A 20,369-nucleotide genomic window follows, 5' to 3' on the forward strand; every position below is an offset into this window, starting at 1 on the left:
CTCTTAAAGCTATGCTAAAAATGTTTTGTGTGCTTAAACTGATTTTAATGGTGTGTTGCTATTGTTGCTGTTACTCTTCTTGGATGATACAGTTGTTTTAAAGGTGTGTAGTTTTTTGAACGATGTAAAGAGATCGCAAAATAGATGTATCACATATATGTTGTTGTTGTGTTCTTATGTTTTACAGAAGCCACCTTGGGAGTGCTTTGTCCTAAACGGCTACCTAAAAGTACTAGAATAAATAAATATAATGTACACACTTATAAAGATACATATAATTCTTTGTCAAATATTTGTCTGCAAGCAATCAGAGACATGAACCTATGCTGGTAGTTGGAACAATAGTGGAAAAGGTTACATTTGATGCCTTTGTGAGGGTGTGTTTATTTTATAAGTAGTATCACGGTCTCTTCTGGGTGACAACTGCCATCAGCTCAGAATCTTTCTTGGTTGTAGACCAAACTGGCTTGCCATTTGCTCCATATTTCTCCAAAGGGGCCTGACTATATTGTCTGAATGAATCATTTTCCCGAGAGAAAGATTTAGCTATCAAGCTGTTAGTATTCTTGACAGGCCATTCTTGCCAGAGCTTGGTTTCTGTGTATAAAAACCTTGTCACAGAAGGTAAAAAATAATGTAAATGCAATGCTATGAAGCATGAATTACTCATAAAAAGTACCTTAACCAGAGTGGCAGAATTCAAATGAGTAAAGAGATATACACAAAATAAAACAAGATGTGTGGCAGTGTCAAATAGAAGGAAGTATGCAGTATGATAAATCCTTTAAGGACTATGTATATACAGTAATTGACACTCATCTCGATGGTGAGCATGCATAAAGCTGTAGTGTTCAGTGCTGCGTTTTAAAAAGGCCAAGGAATAACCAAATTGAATTGGGTTCCACATGTGTTATACACTACTATGAATGTATGTCTATTCCAGTATGCAATCCTTCAGCAAATGTTTGTTTGTTTGTTTGTTTGTTTGTTTGTCCTGGGATGTTGAACCTTACAACTTTGGAAAACTGTAATATTACACCTTCATAGTTACTTATAGTTTCTCCTTATGTCTCCAGTGTTGGCTGGGGGAAAAAAACATATGAGCTGTGCAGTGCCAAATTGGGCTTTGCTTCTGGCTGCTATAATATCTCCTGGCAAGCTCACTGACAGCTGGCACACATGAATCTCAAGTACAATGGATGCTTGGACCAATCACAACCGGAGGAATGCAAAAGCAGCTCATAGCCTGCTTCTCCAGACTCCTTGCAAATATACATTTCGACTCTTGCAAACAGGGCTACTCTATGAATGTTCTCACATGTTCTCACACTATATATAAATTTATTATTTTGGAAAAACCGTTTGAGGTTTTATGTGGGAACTAAAGCATTTGTCAACACCTGAAATGGGGGACGATGTGTAAGGATTTTCATGGAGGCAAGCCTGTTTCGGAACATTCTGGAAAGTTCTTAAAGGTGTAGGTTTTACAATAATGTAGTTGAGTTGTGGATGGTGATGGATCGGTGGAAGCCAGCCACATAATAAGCAAGCCTCTTTTGAGTAATCATTTGCACTGTGCGTTCTGCTCCTGGCTTATGCATAAAAAGTGAAAGACAACATAGAATGGAGGATGGAATCTACATTTCAGGACACATTTGTCGGTCCCTTAAGACCAACTATTTAGCTGCAGCTTATTGTCAAGCAATGAAGAGTAAAACAAAACAAAACAGTACATGTGCTGAATTTTTAATAATTTTTATTTTTCATCTTATTGTATAGTATATCCAAGAACACACTTTGAGTGCTGCCTTCACTCTGCAATGTCTTCACACCCCTTTGAAACCTGAAATGGTATCCCTTAATAACATAGATATACATCAGTGCTGAAAATATAGAAGATATCTTTGTGCTAGGTGAATAGATTGAAATGTTTCATTGGAAAAGTATATCCAGATCTGGATCATTTTATCCAATTTGACATCCTTCCTTCATATGTGATTTTTTCTTTTAAAACAATGTATTCAGTTCAAGCTGGAAAAAGCAAAATGATGTGATTCTACTGCTGAAAAGAGATTCTTTTTCTGTGGTCCATGACTCACGGGAGTGGCTGCAACAGAGTGGCTTTTTAAGAATTTCATGGATAGCAGGCCATTCCTTTTGACCCCTTCTTCTGCTACCTTTTGTAAAGAGGCAGAATGCGGTTTCTGGTTTTCCCAACAGCTTTTGAAGAGTGGCATGCTTAGTGCCCAGAGTCCTACCAGATTTCTGCTTGAACTGCAGTTTGATGCACTCTTACTTGTGAACAAGCCCCATTGACAGCCCAACTTGACATGATGTTAATTGTGTGAATGCAATTAACATGTGTGGCTTTTGTATGTAAATAGCACCCGCAGGACTGGGGTGGGGTGGGTTCTTTCCTCACCATACTCCCAGTAGTGGAGATTTTCCTTGAAATGCAAATAACATCTTTCAAGATTGTGTTAGGGGGAGAAAGAGTTAAACTCCCTCTCACCATCCCCCTTTGTCCCAGGACTGCTCAGGCTTCCCTGTGGTTGTTATTTACATAACAAAAGCCATGCATGTTAATAATAATCATGCAATTAATGTCACGTCCAGTTTCTTCTGAATACTATGGATTTACCTCTGAATAAATATGCTTAGGAGTGTGCTGTACCGAAACATAATTGTGCTATGGGAAATTTTCATGTGATAAGCAAACAAAAGAAAGCAAAATCAGATCCTCGTTTGATGTTATGGCTATGTGTAGGTTAAGTGGCTATGATCTGCATGGATGTTGGTAATGTGTAGTGAGGGGAGACACAGGAGAGTGCCCATCTGGGGCTTTTTCAAAGCAGGAGCTGATGCTGTAATCTGCTTGAGGGTACTTGACAGATCTTCTTGCTCTGGCAAGGGAATGAGGTGATAATGAGGCATTCAGGTTAGTTTGTGACAGATTAGCATGGAGGAGTGAGTCATAGGATGAGGAACACAATCAAGCAGAGGATAGATACTATATTCTTTTTCTCTTACTTTTAAATGGTAGCACTTCTAAGCAGGATCACTTGCATTTCTCATCAAAAGCTAAAGGAAGAATTTCAGCTAGCTGAAGGTATTTTGTTAAAGCTCGCTGCGTTAACCCTATGTAGTCAGAAGCAAGCACTACTGAGTTCAATGGAGTTTACTTCCAGAAAACTCTGAAATGGATTTCAGTCAATGGGGAGTGTGTGTTGCATTATGGCCAACACAATTGCCTGCATTTTTTGACTTCCTTTAGGTGCATAGCTATGGAGGCTGTCTTAATAAACTCCTGCACTTCAAAATTTACTACTGCTCCGTTGATTGATGCACTTATATATTTACAAGGATTATGTCATGATTAAGACAACTGGGTGGAACCCTTCAATCACTAAAAGCCAAAAGAGAGAGAAAGAGATGTTTTGTGAGGCCTGGCGCAAAGCAAAGTTAGACATGCAAGACCTCGGGCTGATTTCTGCAACCTGTATAGGATGTCACAGTTTTGTAGGTGTGCTCATCTGGTGTGGGCTGGAGCTGCTTGTGATTACAGGCGTATAGGAAGACTTTAACAATTGGATAAGAGAGCTTTGTTTAAAAATGAAGAGAATGGAGGATTGGTTAGGGTTCTGAGGAAGAAGATGGGGGATAGGGAGTTGGGAATTAATAAACCAGAGCAGGAAGTTTTCAGCAACCAGTGGAGGGTTGGAATGCCACAATTCTAACTTTATATGCGTCTGGAATAAAGAAGAGAACTTTGTACATTTTGAATTATAAGTTATGATTTGATCATGTGCTCTAAAGCAGGGGTCAGCAAACGTTTTCAGCAGGGGGCCTTTCCACTGTCCCTCAAACCTTGTGGGGAACTGGACTATATTTTTTTTTGGGGGGGGGGAATGAACAAATTCCTATGCCCCACAAATAACCCAGAGATTTATTTTAAATAAAAGGATACATTCTACTCATGTAAAAACATGCTGATTCCTGGACCATCCGTGGGCCAGATTTAGAAGGCGATTGAGCCAGATCCAGCCCCTGGGCCTTAGTTTGCCTACCCATGCTTTAAAGCAGGGGTCAGCAAACTTTTTCAGCAGGGGACCAGTCCACTGTCCCTCAGACCTTTTGGGTGCCCGGACTATATTTTGAAAAAAACAATAAACCCCACAAATAACCCAGAGATGCATTTTAAATAAAAGGGCACATTCTAGTCATGTAAAAACATGCTGATTCCTGAACCGTCTGCAGGCTGGATTTAGAAGGTGATTGGGCCAGATCCGGCCGCCTGGCCTTAGTTTGTCTATTGATGCACTAAAGTGTTTTGGCTTTCTTTTTTCCTGACAGTTGGATTTCTCAGAATGACAGGGAGATTTTCTCCAAACTTGTTGTGAAGAAAAACCACTGGCCTCAGCTGTGATTGGTGGATTGGCGCCTGATTCAGCAGAGCATCAGAAGATCTCTCTGGCTGCACTCCCAACACCGGTAAGCACAATTTTTGATTGCTGCTCTTATTGTTGTGGCATTTTGGATGTGCAGTTTAAGGAATTTTGGTCTACACTTTACCTTGGCTTCTAAATTGATTTTTATCTGTTTACATTTTAAGTTATGTCACTTTGAGACTTTTCTTTTGTCCAAAGCTGCTAACAAATGCAACTACTAGTAACAGTAATAATAACATTGTGCTTTTTGGTGTCAAGTCGGGATGTTGGGGCTGAGTATTCTTGATATCCACTGTCAATAATCAAAATATAGTTTCAAACTTTGGTTCTGAGAACTGCTAAGTTTGAAATATGGCATGCATACACCAACTCTTCTTACCTGGACTTTGACTATTGGATCTCTTTTATAGTATGTCCACTATTGCTAAATCAATATTAGAAACATTTGGAATATCTCTTCCTAAGTTGTGCCCTGTTACTTTTAAACTGAGCTCTGATTCCCTTCAGTGGTGTGAATACATCTGACTACCGGTTTTATGTTGCAATTCTAGGGTAAAGTAATAGCTTGCTTGATTTTATCTGTGCTTCCTGTTTTTATGTTGCAATTTTACTGCAATCTAATTCTATCTCTGATGTTTTAATTCTCCAGACTCTCAGTTCTGGCTTGTAAAAAGTCCTTAGCGAGTATTTATTCCTTTCATAAAATACATGATTAAAGCAATAAGAAGATTTAATGCAAACACCTTTAGATTACTTGTTTTCCTATCTTTTGTGCTTTAGAATCACAGTTTCATTCAGTTCTCATATAGGAATATGGTTTACTCTATATCTATACCTATCTACATCCCCCACAACCCTGTAAAATAACTGATAAATCCAGAAAAAGAGAAGGAGTATGTTGAATTAATTAAAACCTCTCAAATTATTGGGAAGGATTTACTGAATATAAGGAACTAACTAATAAAGGCAGAATAATTTGACTGTAAAGTCTGCTATACACAAAACCTCTGATTTGAGAGTTGTATAGTAATCATAGTCGTTATGTAAACTTTATTTTAAAATTGGTATTTGGGACTGAAATCCTATATATACTTCACTGGGAATTCAAGAGAAATTATTTCTGATTAGATATGCAGAGGACTGACCTGCAAATGTAGTTGGTTTATTTACTGCTACACCATTATTTTTATACCCCTCTAGTTTGCATGAAGGGGACGCGGGTGGCGCTGTGGGTTAAACCACAGAGCCTAGGACTTGCCGATCAGAAGGTTGGCGGTTCGAATCCTCGCCATGGGGTGAGCTCCCGTTGCTCGGTCCCTGCTCCTGCCAACCTAGCAGTTCAAAAGCACATCAAAGTGCAAATAGATAAATAGGTACTGCTCCAGCGGGAAGGTAAACAGTGTTTCCGTGCGTTGCTCTGGTTCACCAGAAGCGGCTTAGTCGTGCTGGCCACATGACCCGGAAGCTGCAGACAAACGCCGGCTCCCTTGGCCAATAAAGCGAGATGAGCGCTGCAACCCCAGAGTCGGTCACGACTGGACCTAATGGTCAGGGGTCCCTTTACCTTTACCTAATTTGCATGTAAAAGTCATGACTGTGTTACTCCTCCTTTTGTCTTTCTGCTGCTATGATGCTACCCAAAGCCAAGCCACCATTCAGCTTAGCCTCATATCCAAATCTGGGCTCATAGTTTGTCTCACTCTTGACAAACCATGAGCTGTAGCCAATATTTATTATTGGGTGGTTTGTTTCCCCCAGACAAAGAGCTCAGGTTTGGATGTAACACTAAGACCATGGTTTAGCTCTGTATAGCAGAGTTGCAGCAGGACCTTAAGAATGAAGCCGCCAAGATTTTACTTAGCCATCAATTCCCTTAGACTGGGTCATTGTGTCTATTTGTTTATAATCTGGTAGCCTGCATTTCATAGTTCTTGTACCAAGACTAGAAAATTGACAGGAGCTTTATAAACCCTAAAGTACCACAGCAGCGAAATTCTTAGGTTTACTTGTACTGCTTCAAACATATTTCATTGGTTTAGTAAGCTTCAGCCAGAGTGGTGTCTGCGCAAGGGTCTGGGAAAGTTTCATTTCTGCCTGCCTTGCTGAAGTGAACCTCCAGACATTTGGAACTTTTCCCATCCTCAGTTCCTCACTGTGTTGGCAGGAGGCCATGAGCAACTTCTGAAATGTTTGATTAAGATTCAAGCAGGACTGAGAGAGGTCCACAAAGCCAGCACCAGCAGGGGGTCATGTTTTATGGGAGTAAGGTTCTAACTAGCAACTTTTACTTGACTTCAGAATACATCATAATGCCATCCTTGAACCTAAATACACATACGTGCAGTGCCTTAAACATCAGGGACAATTTGTGGAAGTTCATCAAATACAGTGGTACCTTGGTTTTCAAATGTAATCTGTTCCAGAAGACCATTTGAGTTCTGAAACGTTTCAAAATCGAAAACTCAATAGGCGACAGCTAGGCCTCTGGATCTTGCACTCAGCAGAAGCTGCGTGGCATGTTTGACTTCCTAGGTGTGTTTGAAAACCGAAGCATTTATTTCTGGGTTTATGGCATTCGAAAACTGAAATGTTCATCAACGGAGATGTTCGAAAACCGAGGTACCACTGTACTTTGCTCGCCTTTGCAATTTGTCACTGTAACTATCTGGTGCTCAATGCTCAAAATATATCAGATATTTTGCATCCTATTCCATTACTTCCCAGTGCTCCAACATTAAATTATGTCATCCTGTTGACTTCTAAGCACTAGACCTATTGCTATGTAATGATCTGTTCTGCCTGCCAGCAGTTTGCATATGACAATGCCATTCCTTTGGGTGCAACATCATGTGAAAAATGGTGCCATCAGTGATAAGAGTGGGATGATAAACAAGGTCTTCTTAAAAAAAAAAAATCAAATACTGCAATACTTGTCAGGTTGCATTCTACTATAACAAAAACAGGCCTTATCAAAATAGATTCCAGTGCGTTTGGGGCCACTGGGGTGGCACATAACACTTACATTGGATATGTTCTCTTATTGCTGCTGCTTGCTTGCATATCTGGGCCAGAAAGAAAGTGAGCTGGCTGTCTTTACAAGAACAAATGTGTGATGGGAGACTTCTTTTCCTACATGGACTGATCTGTGGAGGGGGGCTTTCACTTACTGGTCAACTCCTTTTTTGTATAAGACTCTTTCTCTCTCTCCCCCCCATTGCAATTGTTACTAGGTTGGATGGTCATCTTGCTGTTCCCCGGTCTGCTTAGCTGGGTGAGTGAGTTTATGAACCTTACTCTCCTAGGCCTTTTCCACCAGCCCAGACTTAGAAAGAGGGAAGCTTTGGATTTATGTTTTCCAAGCCCCAATCCTTACAGAACCTTGTGAGCTATGATTAGAATTTTAAAAAGCAGCTGAGCTGTGCTGTCTTTGCACACAAGGGTAGGTTTTAGTGTGGGATTCCAGATAATTGCCTTTTAAAACCACTGAAGCCAAATGTCAAGATGTATTAAAAAATTATTAGGTGGAAATAGGAAGGCAACTCTCTCAACACACAAGCATATGTATATGCACACAAGCTTACAAATAAAAACAATGGAGTCAGACTGGCTAGTTACATAATATATAACATGCGTATGTACCATACATACATATGTTTCAGCATATGCAAAGCTCCTTGCAAAAGAGATACTTTAAGAGAGATCAGATGAATGCAGCGGGGCTGGCTGCAGCCCCGTGGGACTCAGGGATTCCCGGGCTCATTATTATTTATCACTCACCGCGCCAGCCAATCGGCTGGGGTGGGGGCGGGCTTACTAGGGGGCATTTAAGGTCGGGGCAGCCTTGGCTCGATGATGTCACTTTGATGTCAACCAGATCACCATTGTAGACTTTACTTCTGACTCTGAACTTTCCTTGCCTGGCTGTGTTAGACCAACCAAACCATTGTATAGAAAGGTTTAACTTGAAGATGCATATTCCAAAACAATACAGTGGATAACTGTCTATTCAAGGTTAAATGTAAGGAATAAAATATCAGACACTCTAGTTGTGCTGTGGAGCTGTGTAGAAATATTGGAGTTCATCATATGGACCTGATATTACTGATGAAATGCTACTAGCTAATGTGAACTTTAGGCTAATTTATGTGACATCCTTGTCTTCCTAGTAAATCTCATCAATGTTTTTGCAATGTCACACATGATGTCTCTGAAAACTGTCCAAAAGAACAGACTACCACCTTTTAAACCCAACTCTGAATTCCAAATTGCAGGCCTAAGACTGGTGACTCATTCATGCATGCGTTTATTCTCTCTCTCTTTCTCCAGTAAATGTACGGTAATAAGCTAAGCTGGTAGAGTGTCACAGCTGGATGCATAGACTTTGTTCTATAGTGCAGAGAACCGGGTGCAGAGAACCATGTTGTACTTGGATGATTCTAAATTAAGGCCGTATGTGTTGGGTGGGGAACAGTTGTAACATGTGGCAGTCTAGATTCTTGGTGGTTGCAAGTCAGTTGACAAGTTTGTACAGCAACACGGAGAGGTCAGGACTGATTTAATTAATCACTGCACCTGGAAATCTGCAACATGACTTCTTGGCCTGGTCTTAATGCTATAATGAATGAAAAGCTGATTACCTATGACATTTCCCCTGAAAGGAAGTGTTGAAAACATATGGTATTTTGACTTTCAAGGTTTTAAGTTAATGTTGACTCAAAATGTCATCTGCAGGGCACATTATCAGCATTTGATTTAACATCAATATGAAATCTGGAAGGTGGCAATCTGATAAGATCTAGAACTATGTTGAAAATGTAAGTGTCCATAAAAAACATGTCACCAGCAGAATCTAGTATGGGCTGAAGTCACTAGAATATGACTTACTAGGTTCTGGACACATAAAACATAAAACATAGCTAAAAACATAACATAGCTACATTATACCATTTAAAAACATACAAAAACCCTATCAGTCATTAATATATACACACAAAACCAACTCCCATAACAGCAATAGCATACTCATAGTGTTGCAGGCCTTGGTAACCTCTTGACTGGACTCGTGTAATGCACTTGATGTTGGCTTGGAATTTGCAGCTAGTACAGAATGCTGCATTTTGGCTGTGTTTTTAGATAGCATTTTCACAACGTAATTACTCTTATTGTTACTTCTTATTGTGAACCACCCTGGGATATATTGATGTCAAGGGCTGTATACAAAACAAGTAAACATAACAAAATAAAGTGGCAAGTTACACATATCTTTCCTCTGTGTTGCATTTCTAGATAGAAATAGACATATTCTTCAAATTGTTCTTGTTTAGAGGGCTCAACACCCTAAAACAAACAAAAGGGTTAATATCAGTAAAAGTATTGCCTAATATCAACCAGCTACTCTGAAGCATGACTGTAGGCATTCATAATATTTGTATAAGAGAGCTTAAGAATTAATTGCATGTAGATGGCAAACATGTGTCATAGCTAAATGAAAGTATACATATAGTACTAACTTATATGTAATCATCTGTAACTTACTGGATCTATTTAGGATCACACTTGAGATAAGATGCGATAATGAAAAGTGTCTGGCAGTAATGCTACTCAGTTTTCATCTTTGAGCTGCTCACATGAGTATACTGAATGGAATTCTGATCAGTTCACAGAAAACTTAAAATTCTCCCCCTCCAATCAAAATAGTTTATCAACAAGATACCCATTCCTTCAATACTATTCCAGAAATCTGTAAAATTCCAAGATCAAATTAATTAAACAGGTTGTTCCTGGAATTTTAAGTAAGCTAAAAGTGCATAGGGAGAAAATGAAAACCAGCTTGTATTTATAGAAATAAAACCCATTTTTCCTACAGATTAATTGTGGCATCTACAAATTCAGCTACATGAGTTTTTGGCACTGTTCTACGATAAATTGGTTGATCATGGTTTCGATGTCTCAAAGGATATCTCTAAGATCAATGATTTTTTTTAAAAAAAACTGATGGTATAGACAAATACATAGAAATACATAAAACATAACAAGGGAGATAAAACTGGTTTTTATTAAAGAATAAAAGATCAAGGCAGTTATACCCCAAAGGTCCACATTTCACCACGAAGGGGCATTTTTTAAAGCAGACTTTCAAACTATGTATCAAATCAGAGGGGGAGCTGGATTGTGCCTACTGTCCCCACCTCCAAACACCATGTGTTGAGAAGGGTAGATTAGCATTATTTGAACTAAATAGATATATGGAAGCATTTCATTTAACCTGAGCCTGGAAAGCAAGATTGGCTTGAAAGCACCACTGGGACATATCCTTCTTAGCACTTTATTACCCAGCCCTCCTTGTTAAATATTTCTCATCTCCAGTCATAATAATCCCTGAAGTAAAACGGGCAACTACAGCCTGGGTTGGAGAAAGGTGAAAAAATTGTTTACTACAATGCACATAAACATAACAATGTACCATACAATATTCATGCATAACAAAGAGCCAGCAACCAGAAAAATTAGTTGTATAATAAACCGGTTATTTAATAAGATGTAATACATTACGAATACTACTGCAGTTTCTTTCCAGCCCTGCTTTTGTTTGAAGCACAGAACTTAATTTTGAACGCAGGCTTAATGCTTTTCAAGGAATCCAAACATTGGCAACCTTGGAGCATTTTGTTTTGCTACAGCACAATTCCTGTGCAGTATATTATTTCAGTGCCTGAATGATGAGCAGCAGTTTATTGCCACTTGGGTTAATTAAAGAAGTACAGTTTGATGCCCTCTTGCTAGCATCTCATGACAGTTGTCAAGACGGCATAATCTAAAGGCTTCGTACTCATCTTTAGGCAATGAATTATTGTCTGCTTGACAGCTTTTTAATTCCTTATGCCAATAACTGCTGTCTAGCAACTTAAGGGAATTGGATCATTGTTCAGCTGTAAATATTATATGCAATCAGGAATTTTGCCTGTTGGACAAAAGAATTCAAAATCCCTCTCCCTTCGTTTCTCCCTAATGGCTGTTATCTAGGTGATGAGCCACTTCCAGCTAATAAAATGTTCAATCTCCTCATTAGGTTCACACCATGGGACAAGAGGAAACAATGTTGTGTTCAGAAATGACATGGGAAAGGCATATTTTATATGAATGACACCCATTAAAGAATGAGATTTCCTATTGCAGTTCTGTTACATTCAGGGTCAAACTGCACATTGCATTCTTCGTGTTTACCCTTGAGTGCAAGATTTTCATTCACAAATGATGAGGGTGTGAAGGAGGTACTAAGTTGGATCGTGACCATGTTATGGAGGGTGGGAGAGTCCACATCTTTGACCCCTGCTGTGATCCCAATCTTGATTGAGGGCCCTGCAGCTGGTATTAGCATGGTGGGAGGGAGGGGAAGCTCCCATTTGCTCCAGTGACGAGAACCCTAAAGAAGGGGTATTGCTGAAATTGATTGAGATAGCAGACACCATTAGCTCATACTGAATTAGCCCATAATTTCCCACAATGTAATGAGGCAACCTGTGGTTTCCTAAATCAACAATGTCCTCCTTTTCCCTTTCAGAGTTTTCCCTTCCAACAATACTGTAGAGATCACTGGTTGGGAACCTGCAACCCTCCATATCTTGCAGACCTCTAAGTCTCATCAGGGCCAATGGTCAGGAATGATGGGAGATGCGGTCCAGCAGATCTGGAGGGCCATAGGTTTCCCACTCCTGAGTTGGCATCCATCTGTCTCAGGAAACAATGGAGGAGTGCGCCTTTGGGGATGGAGTCAAACTGTTGGAAGGTTGCAGTACCGGCTGTGGCTATAGAGACCAATAGGGGAGAGACATGTTTTGTGGCAGCTGAAGCCAACAAAGGCAGCCAATTGTGCTGCTGTAGATGCACTATGGCATTTTTTCTCTCAGTGCTCCTCCCAGCGGTCATTCCTCCTCTGGTCACTGCTATAGATTCTCAACCTGACTTTCTATCTCCAGGCACTGCAGTCATCTGCAAGGGATTCCCATCTCTGATGTAGATCTAAAATAGGGAGGTACAATTTCTAACCCATGAAATACCACTGTTTCTGCTGCATCATGTACTATTTTATTTGAGTCAGCAGTGTGCTTTGTTGTCAGGATATATGTGCTTTATATATATTTTTCATTTTAACTGTAAAAATGTAGTGTGTATTTTATGAATATTATTGTTGGCAAAACCTGTTGACACTTGTTTGACAAATGCACTTCTGATGCTTGAAGTAATGTTGAAATTGTTTGCACTTCCTCTCTGGATTGTTCAGATAACACTATTGCTACTCTTTTCCTTTTAACAAAGATGCAAAGTCATTAGGCAGGGATTGTGCCTGGTATAGTACACTGTTTGGATGGATTTTCTCAAGGTTGGACACTTGAACTAAAAATAGACAGTAGCATCTGTAATGACACACACTATGATAGCTGTTTCAGGTCGCTTACTGTAATAATCACTGTATCATGTTATGATAAATTATTAGCATATTTTCAAAATGCTGTTGAAGTGTTTACAGCCAGCTGATGTCATATCCCACTGGGTAATTGTTTGTTTTAGGGGGAACACAACATTAATTTGTGTAGTTTTCTTAGTCAGCTGCTACAAAGGGTCTTTTCTTTAGTACATTATACCAACTTCTACAATCCAGATCAATAACTCTTCCTTTTGCATAGGAGTAATTAGTTTTCTTGTTGAAAGGAGAAATTATGTATATACCTACTCCTTAAGTAAGACTTGACCCACAATTTGCTGCTTATTTTAGTTAAGGATGTGCTGCTTTTGTTTAATCTAGTCAACATCACTACAGTAAAGTAACATGATCATCTTTGAAGGTCAAGAAAAACTTTTATTGATGGACTTCTGTTTTAAAATGTAAATATGTGAATCAGTACAGCAAATTGCCATCAGCCGACTGGGATAAACTGCAGTGCATTAGTTGCTTATCAGGTGTACAGTTGACCTATGGACTCTGCTCTTTGACTGGAACCATCAATGGTATCATGAAGATGGTATCTTCTCAGATGGCTCCAAGGTTTTGTTACCTTGTTTCAGGGTCTGGCAGGACATTGGTGAGTGTGCACCAGGGGAAGGGGGGGAGGGTGGAATCTGCCTGGGGAGAGGGGGGCAGTGGTTTGTGGGTTCATAACATAAAGAAAAATCAGCTGGCACCTGATTTCTGGATGCAGGGCTGAGCTATGTAGCTGTTTACGTCATGATGTATCACATTCCTTGAAACCTAATAAAGTCTTTGACACATAAAAAAATAAAAGAATGATCCACTTTGTATTATAAGTGGATCATTCTTTTATTTTTTTATGTGTCAAAGACTTTATTAGGTTTCAAGGAATGTGATACATCATGACGTAAACAGCTACATAGCTCAGCCCTGCATCCAGAAATCATAAATGGAGAGCTCAGCAAAGTTTTGAAGCCAAATCAGAGCAACTGGTAGCCAACCAACTTGTATTGGGCTCCACAGGAGGGGCAGCGCTGGGGATTTCCCTTGTGCAGCCAGAACCAGATCACAGTGCTGTTGTCCTCTTCACAGATGCAGCCCACAAGCCTCTTGTCTGTAATTGAAGGGGCTATGCTGGGTTCTTCCTTTGTCCCAGCATATTGTTTGGGTGGTAGCATGTTGTAAGGATCCAGCCCCTTCTCTAAAGCTTTCATGGTTTTCCTCTCCATTCCTGTAGCCTGTTCTTCATCACTGGGGATACTTCGGGCCCCCATGGAGTGGGCGGCCCCCGTCAGCTGCAGCAGCCCCCGGCCCAGGGAACTCCAGCCCATGCTTAGGCCTTGCAGGGCCCCGCACACCCGCAGTAACCTTGACACCATGGCAACCCTCCGTGGATCATTCTTTAAACAAGAAAGGGAGTCTTCAAGAGTGTTGGTCATAATGATCCACAACTTCTTTTAGCTCCTCACAGAAAAACATCAGAACTCCTTTATTTATAACACCATCGTATTTCTAGGGTTTCTGAATCTTGTAATATTTGGCAAAGCAGCATCATTGATCGAAGCAGGTAGCATTACTCTAAACTGCTTGCTGGCCCAGGAAAATGCAGATTCAGAAGTCTGGCATCCACTCTCAATAGGATCCCTTTAAATCTCCCTGAGTTCACTCTAAGCCTCTTGTTGACTAGCTGGATGTGTGGGTGTCTGTGTACACTAAAATAAATAAATACGTTTAGCATTCTGGGAGAAGGGCAAGGCCCCCTCCCCCAACACCAATGTTTGTGAAGGTGATCATAGAATACTGTAATAGAATCATAGAATTGTAGAGTTGGAAAGGACCCCGAGAGACATCAGGTCAAATTGTGCTGCAATGCATGGTTCTCAACTAATGGAACTGTGGTTTTTAATTTTGCTGATAGCTGCTATATTTTTAGACCAGGGGTTTAACTGCTGAAAGCTGCCTCATATATTACATTTGTATTGGGAATGTGAGGTATACATTTTTATAAAGGTAAAAGGTAAAGGGACCCCTGACCATTAGGTCCAGTCATGGCCGACTCTGGGGTTGCGGCGCTCATCTCGCTTTATTGGCTGAGGGAGCTGGCGTACAGCTTCCAGGTCATGTCCACCACGACTAAGCCGCTTCTGGCAAACCAGAGCAGCGCATGGAAACGCCATTTACCTTCCTGCTGGAGCGGTACCTGTTTATCTACTTGCACTTTGACGTACTTTCGAACTGCTAGGTTGGCAGGAGCAGGGACCGAGCAACGGGAGCTCACCCCATCGCGGGGATTCGAACCGCCGACCTTCTGATTGGCAAGTCCTAAGCTCTGTGGTTTAATCCACAGCGCCACCTGCGTCCCTATACATTTTTATACAGATCAAAATAAATATCAGGACCAGAGCTGGCACCTGGGTTTCCTTGCAACACATTGTTCTACCATTAGATTATTTCTTTCCTGGTGAGCATCAATGCTGATGCAACTTCTGGTACAGGTACAAGGAGTTCCTTATAATTAGTTAGTTGTACTTAACTGGCAGAAAACCACCTGCACGTTCTTAAAGGCCATCTTTTTAAATATTACTTCTCACAACTGAATCCAGGCAATAAAAAGAGGCCCTGGAAAAGAGTCAAATTTCACAGAAAGCCTTTAATGTGCCCAAGTTCTTCACTTCTTTGGTACTACTAGTCATGTCTTGACCGCATCAGAAATCAGGGCGTTGACACCAGCTTTTTAATTTTTAAGCTAAATCAAGTTGTGCATATCAATCCGTTCTTAATGCTCTCCTAACTCTGTGTGGAGGGCAGGATCTGTGAATAAATTATGCCTTCTTGAGAACACTTTGAGAATTATTAACAAAAAGCAAATCCCTCCTTTCTCACAACTTTGCTATGTATTTTCACCTCCTCACTGCATACTTTATGTCCTATACTTTATGGATCATCTTCAGTTCTCCAAGCTTTTACTTGTGCTTCTGTGTGTCCACACACACCAGGCTCTGCTTTCTGTAACACTAAAAGAATTCTATATGTGTGCCAGCATGTTTTAAGAATTGAAATTGAAATGAACATATTTCATGTTAGGTGATACGCTTGAATCCTAACATTGAAGACTTTCCATGCTAAGCGAGCTTGATGTTTTGAAGAACAGTTGAAGGCTATGCCTTTTTTTCCTTTTACATTTTCTCCCGACACAAAGCCTGCCTTTTGTAGCAGAAGCGATCTTGCTGCTGCTTGGCTTCAGTCCAAACCAGTGTTTTCCTCTTTTTATCCAAAGCTGGAAAGTGTTCTGGGTTTTGAGACATGCTAAATATCTCTTATTATTAAATGCTCACACTTCAGAGCTGCTGCTATCCTCGAGTGAAAGGGAAGCCAAGATCTAGATACTATTAAATGGTATTGGTGGTGATTTGGGGTGGGAGAAAGAGAATAAACCTATGCATCAGTGTCATGTGAGTTAATACCTTTTTAAAAGCTCGTGAGATGCTGTGGTGGAATTAAATGCTTAACAGTAATTCAAAAACGGCTTACAAAAATACAAGAATGTGGATCAGTGAGTGTGGGTGAAATTATGCTCCTGGTGTATATGTGTGACACATGAGAGCACTTACCTGGAAATTTATTACCCAGCTCTGAGCAAACAAAGCATGACCTACATTTGACTAAAGTCAGCTGTCGCCTGTTAATCCTATGGGCTTCTTTTTATTAATGTCACAATTGCTAATGTGGTATAACATTGTCATTACTGAAGAACACAGTGGGATAAGCTGCAGCTGTTATTTCTCTTTCGATATCCACTAACTCATTAGCATCTGAATTTTGGGAAATACAATTAGTGGAGATTATGGAAGGCCGTTCACCTCCCTTTCTCTTTATATAAATTAATTTCCCCCCTAAATCTTGACAGTCTTCCATGTTCCATGTTCGCTGAAATTTGACTTAAAATGAAACTTAAGAGTAGTATCTCTTAGGAAGAATAATGAAGCGTAAATATTACTACATTGTGGGGTTGATTATCCTCACCCCAAGGCTATAAAGCGTCCTCTAATGTTCATACAGAAAGAGTGGAGAAAGTGTTATCAGTCTGACTTCTGAGGTATCCATTAACTATTGCATTTTAATTAAGAAATTATATTTCTATCAAAGCATTATTTTTTGGGGGGGGGGGGGCCCATGCATTTCATACATTTTTTCAATGTCTAGGGGAGGATATGGGAGAAAACAAGGGGTAAGAGCCATTTTTCCCAGCTCACTTGACCTGGTGGAAGGTGGAGGTACGTGTGACACTTTTCCTTTGACATTAGTTATTTTTTTCTAAAAACACCTTCCTTAATTATTTAAATAAATTATAAAATAAGTGTTGAAGGTTTCTGAAGGAAAGCGAAAACATTCTAATAAAGCCATGATATTCTGGATAACAAAAGGATATTATAGATAAAGAGAAGAATACGTGTGAGCGTGATACTTAAAATTTAATTTACCTTTTGACCCCAGAACATACTTACTTGAAAGGTGCTATAAGCAGAGAAAGAAGAACGACTTTTATTAAGAAAGGTTGCTGCTGTCATAGTTTCTAACTATTGGAAGCAAAAAGTGCCAGTTAAGGAAGGAATGCTGCGTTTTGGCTGTTGGTCACATTTGGATGGGGGAAGGGTGACAAATGATAAATATGGTCAGGAGAAGAAAAGCATAACTTAAAAGCAACTGGAGTCAGGTCTGGCATCAGCATCCAGCAACTTGAGGTATCTGCTAGGTCCCACCAGTGCTAGCCCTTACTTTGGATCTTAGTTAAAAGTTTACCTGTAGGTGGCAGCTAGTGGGTATTTTGGTTTCCCACAGTCCCCTGGAATGATGCTTCATCAGAGGCTTTGTGGGGAATTAAATGGTCAGCCATCGGTCCCTATACAGCAGGGGTCCTCAAACTTTTTAAACAGGGGGCCAGTTCACTGTCCCTCAGACACTGGTGGGGGCTGGACTAAAAAGGTGCCAGAAACATGCTCTTTTTCATGTATTTTTAAAATTATTATTAAAAAAACCTTGTTTCAAAATAATATCCTGAACAGACACACAACAGGCACTATCAGTAATAATATAAGTTACCTATACCTCACCTTTATACTTCATTTCTTCTGGGTTATTTGTGATGTTGTTGTTCCTCATGCATATGACTTTCTCCGCATTGAAGTTTATTTTCAAACTTGGGGAAGTCTGGGTGGAGAGCTTTATTTCAAAGATTAACCCACCACTATTTACATGGGGATTCCCTTGTATGATAAACTGTTGCGATTCAGACTTCTCTTCTTGCTAATTCTATTTGCATATGTTGCCTGTGTTTCTGGTGCTTCCCTAACTTTTAAGGTTGCCAAGGCCGCCACATGGGACCCGCATGCGCGTTAAGGAGGCAACCGGCCTGCGAGGCGCTGCTCCCGCGAGGACGGAGCCGGCCCTAGGGGAAGGGAGGAGGGTAAGGGCTGGCATGAAGGGGTTCCTTTGCTGCCGTCCTGCCCTCCGGCAGCTTAAAGTGGCAGCATGACGATATCAAGCAGCCAGGAGCGGCAGTAGCAACAGCGTTACCAGGACTTCGTTACACGTGCACAATTTTACCTCAGGACTCTTCCTGCCCAGCCGCTTCCGAGCCTTGAGCCTTGCGGGCGGGCCGGATGTGGCCCGTGGGCCGTAGTTTGAGGACCCCTCCTATACAGCTTGCTTTGGCCTGGAGTAACTGGTAACAAAGTATTGATGTTAACTATTCTTTATTTATAGAGCATTGATGGTGCTTTGGAAATGAAATATATTTCTAAGTCACTTTGCATCGTGTTTGAAAATTGTTGCTCTCTGCCTGCTGAGCTGAATACTAAGAAATTGCTTCTCAACTTGAGCTGAACATTATCTTTATTTCTATCTGTACAACTCTCATTTTTAACGTATTCTTTTTATTCTATGTATCTGAGGTTTATTATGACATATGTGTCTCTGTGTCATACATTATTGCTTTATTGGTTCTCAACTACATTTGAATCAGCTGTCACTGCCAGCCTGGGAGTTTTCATTCTGAATTTATCTCTGGAAAGTCTCTTATCTATGCCTAGTGCCTGTCTAATATTTTGAACAGCAGTTCTGAAGCTCAAGGGGAGAATAACATGCTGAAGGCCCTATTCAGACCGGATTCTATTAAATGCATACAGCACAAATTTTCCTTCTACCAGTTGGTGAGTTCCTATTTGAGACAATGGGGAATCAGTATAAATATTGAAATTTGTTTTATTTTGTTTAATTAAAAAGGATGGGGAGCTAACTGACTAGGGAGGAAAAACTCAACCTGGCCTGCATCTCCCCTCACTTAAAAAGGTTATGCACTTTAGATGGCTGGACAAATTTTGTGCTTCACTCAGCCCCAGGACCTGCTCCCCCTGACAAAAAAACTGTATCCCACCCTAGTTCATTTTTTTTATTTCAAGAGTTGGCTATTCTAAAATCAGACAATGAGTCTGTGCTGAGATCATTTTTATGCAAATATGTCTCAGGTCAGTTTACTGTTTTGGGACTGCTGATTCTGCTTGCCCATAAAGAAGTTTTTAAATAAAAAATATGAATTAGTTCTACCACCACGCTTGGAATGTTCTTTTGTGTGGCTAACAGTACACATTGTATTAAGGCTCCCTTTGTTATACCATTAAAAAAAACACCATTACTGTATTATAACATTGATTTTAATTGTTCTTTAATAACAACTCTGAAGTTAGTCAACTCCTAAACATTTTATGTGATATATTTACTTTATAATAACCAAGGGCTTGCCACAAGGAGGAGCTAAAGTATCAGACTGAATTATTCTTAGAGATGAATCTGGACATACATTTTTCCAGTGGGAAGATCTGTTTACATAATATGTGAGTCCTTTGAACTAATCTCAGTGCAATGTGTGTGTATGTTTTCTTTGAAAATTGTGTGTGCTTAGTGTACACAGAAAGTTTAATTTTGTTACGGTAAACTCAGGAGTATTATACAATTTTTATAGTAAGGAATATACTATGTTCTGTGTTGGCATTCCCAGGTACATGGCAGGTAGTAAATGAGGAATCACATAATTGTTATGGAAAGAACTTGAAGAATACAATCCTAAATCAAGAAGCTAGTAACCAAAACAGAGGAATAGCAAAAGTCAGGTGGATTGTACCAGCTAAGCTTTTGTGGGGAGGTTCTGCCATGTTGGTCTTCATGCTAATTGGCAGGGTGCTGGTAAATTAGTATTTGCCCTGCTCCCCCAGAACCAAATCAAAGCTTCGCCCTGAGGTAATTTCAAGAGGATGAAAGTTTGTACTGTGTTTCCACCAATACTAGAATGGTTCAAAGGAGTGCTTTTTTCTGGGGGGGACGCAGGTATACACATGCCCCTAGACATTTTGTTAATCTAAGTTTGGCCTCATTGAGGGGCAGTATTTCAATATGAATAG

The 20,369-nt window shown here is 40.2% G+C and overlaps 2 protein-coding genes across 3 annotated transcripts in view; one reads left to right on the forward strand and one right to left on the reverse strand.

The window, feature by feature from the left end:
- Window positions 1–4,353: 4,353 nt before the first annotated feature.
- ZNF385D (zinc finger protein 385D) overlaps window positions 4,354–20,369 on the forward strand; it is a 547,534-nt gene continuing 531,518 nt past the window's right edge. For both annotated transcript variants that reach the window (XM_083404986.1, XM_083404996.1), the window contains exon 1: window positions 4,354–4,491. The gene's annotated coding sequence lies outside the window, so the exon portion shown is untranslated. The remainder of the gene's footprint in view (window positions 4,492–20,369) is intronic.
- Window positions 13,896–14,354, reverse strand: LOC310661347 (cytochrome c oxidase subunit 5B, mitochondrial-like; the record flags this gene model as incomplete). Its single annotated transcript, XM_083407195.1, has 1 exon — window positions 13,896–14,354. One exon carries the CDS (start codon window positions 14,352–14,354, stop codon window positions 13,896–13,898), a length of 459 nt encoding a protein of 152 aa, XP_083263321.1.

This window comes from Podarcis tiliguerta (assembly GCF_965153285.1).
Source record: "Podarcis tiliguerta genome assembly, chromosome: 12".
In the NCBI taxonomy this organism is placed as follows: Eukaryota; Metazoa; Chordata; class Lepidosauria; order Squamata; family Lacertidae; genus Podarcis; species Podarcis tiliguerta.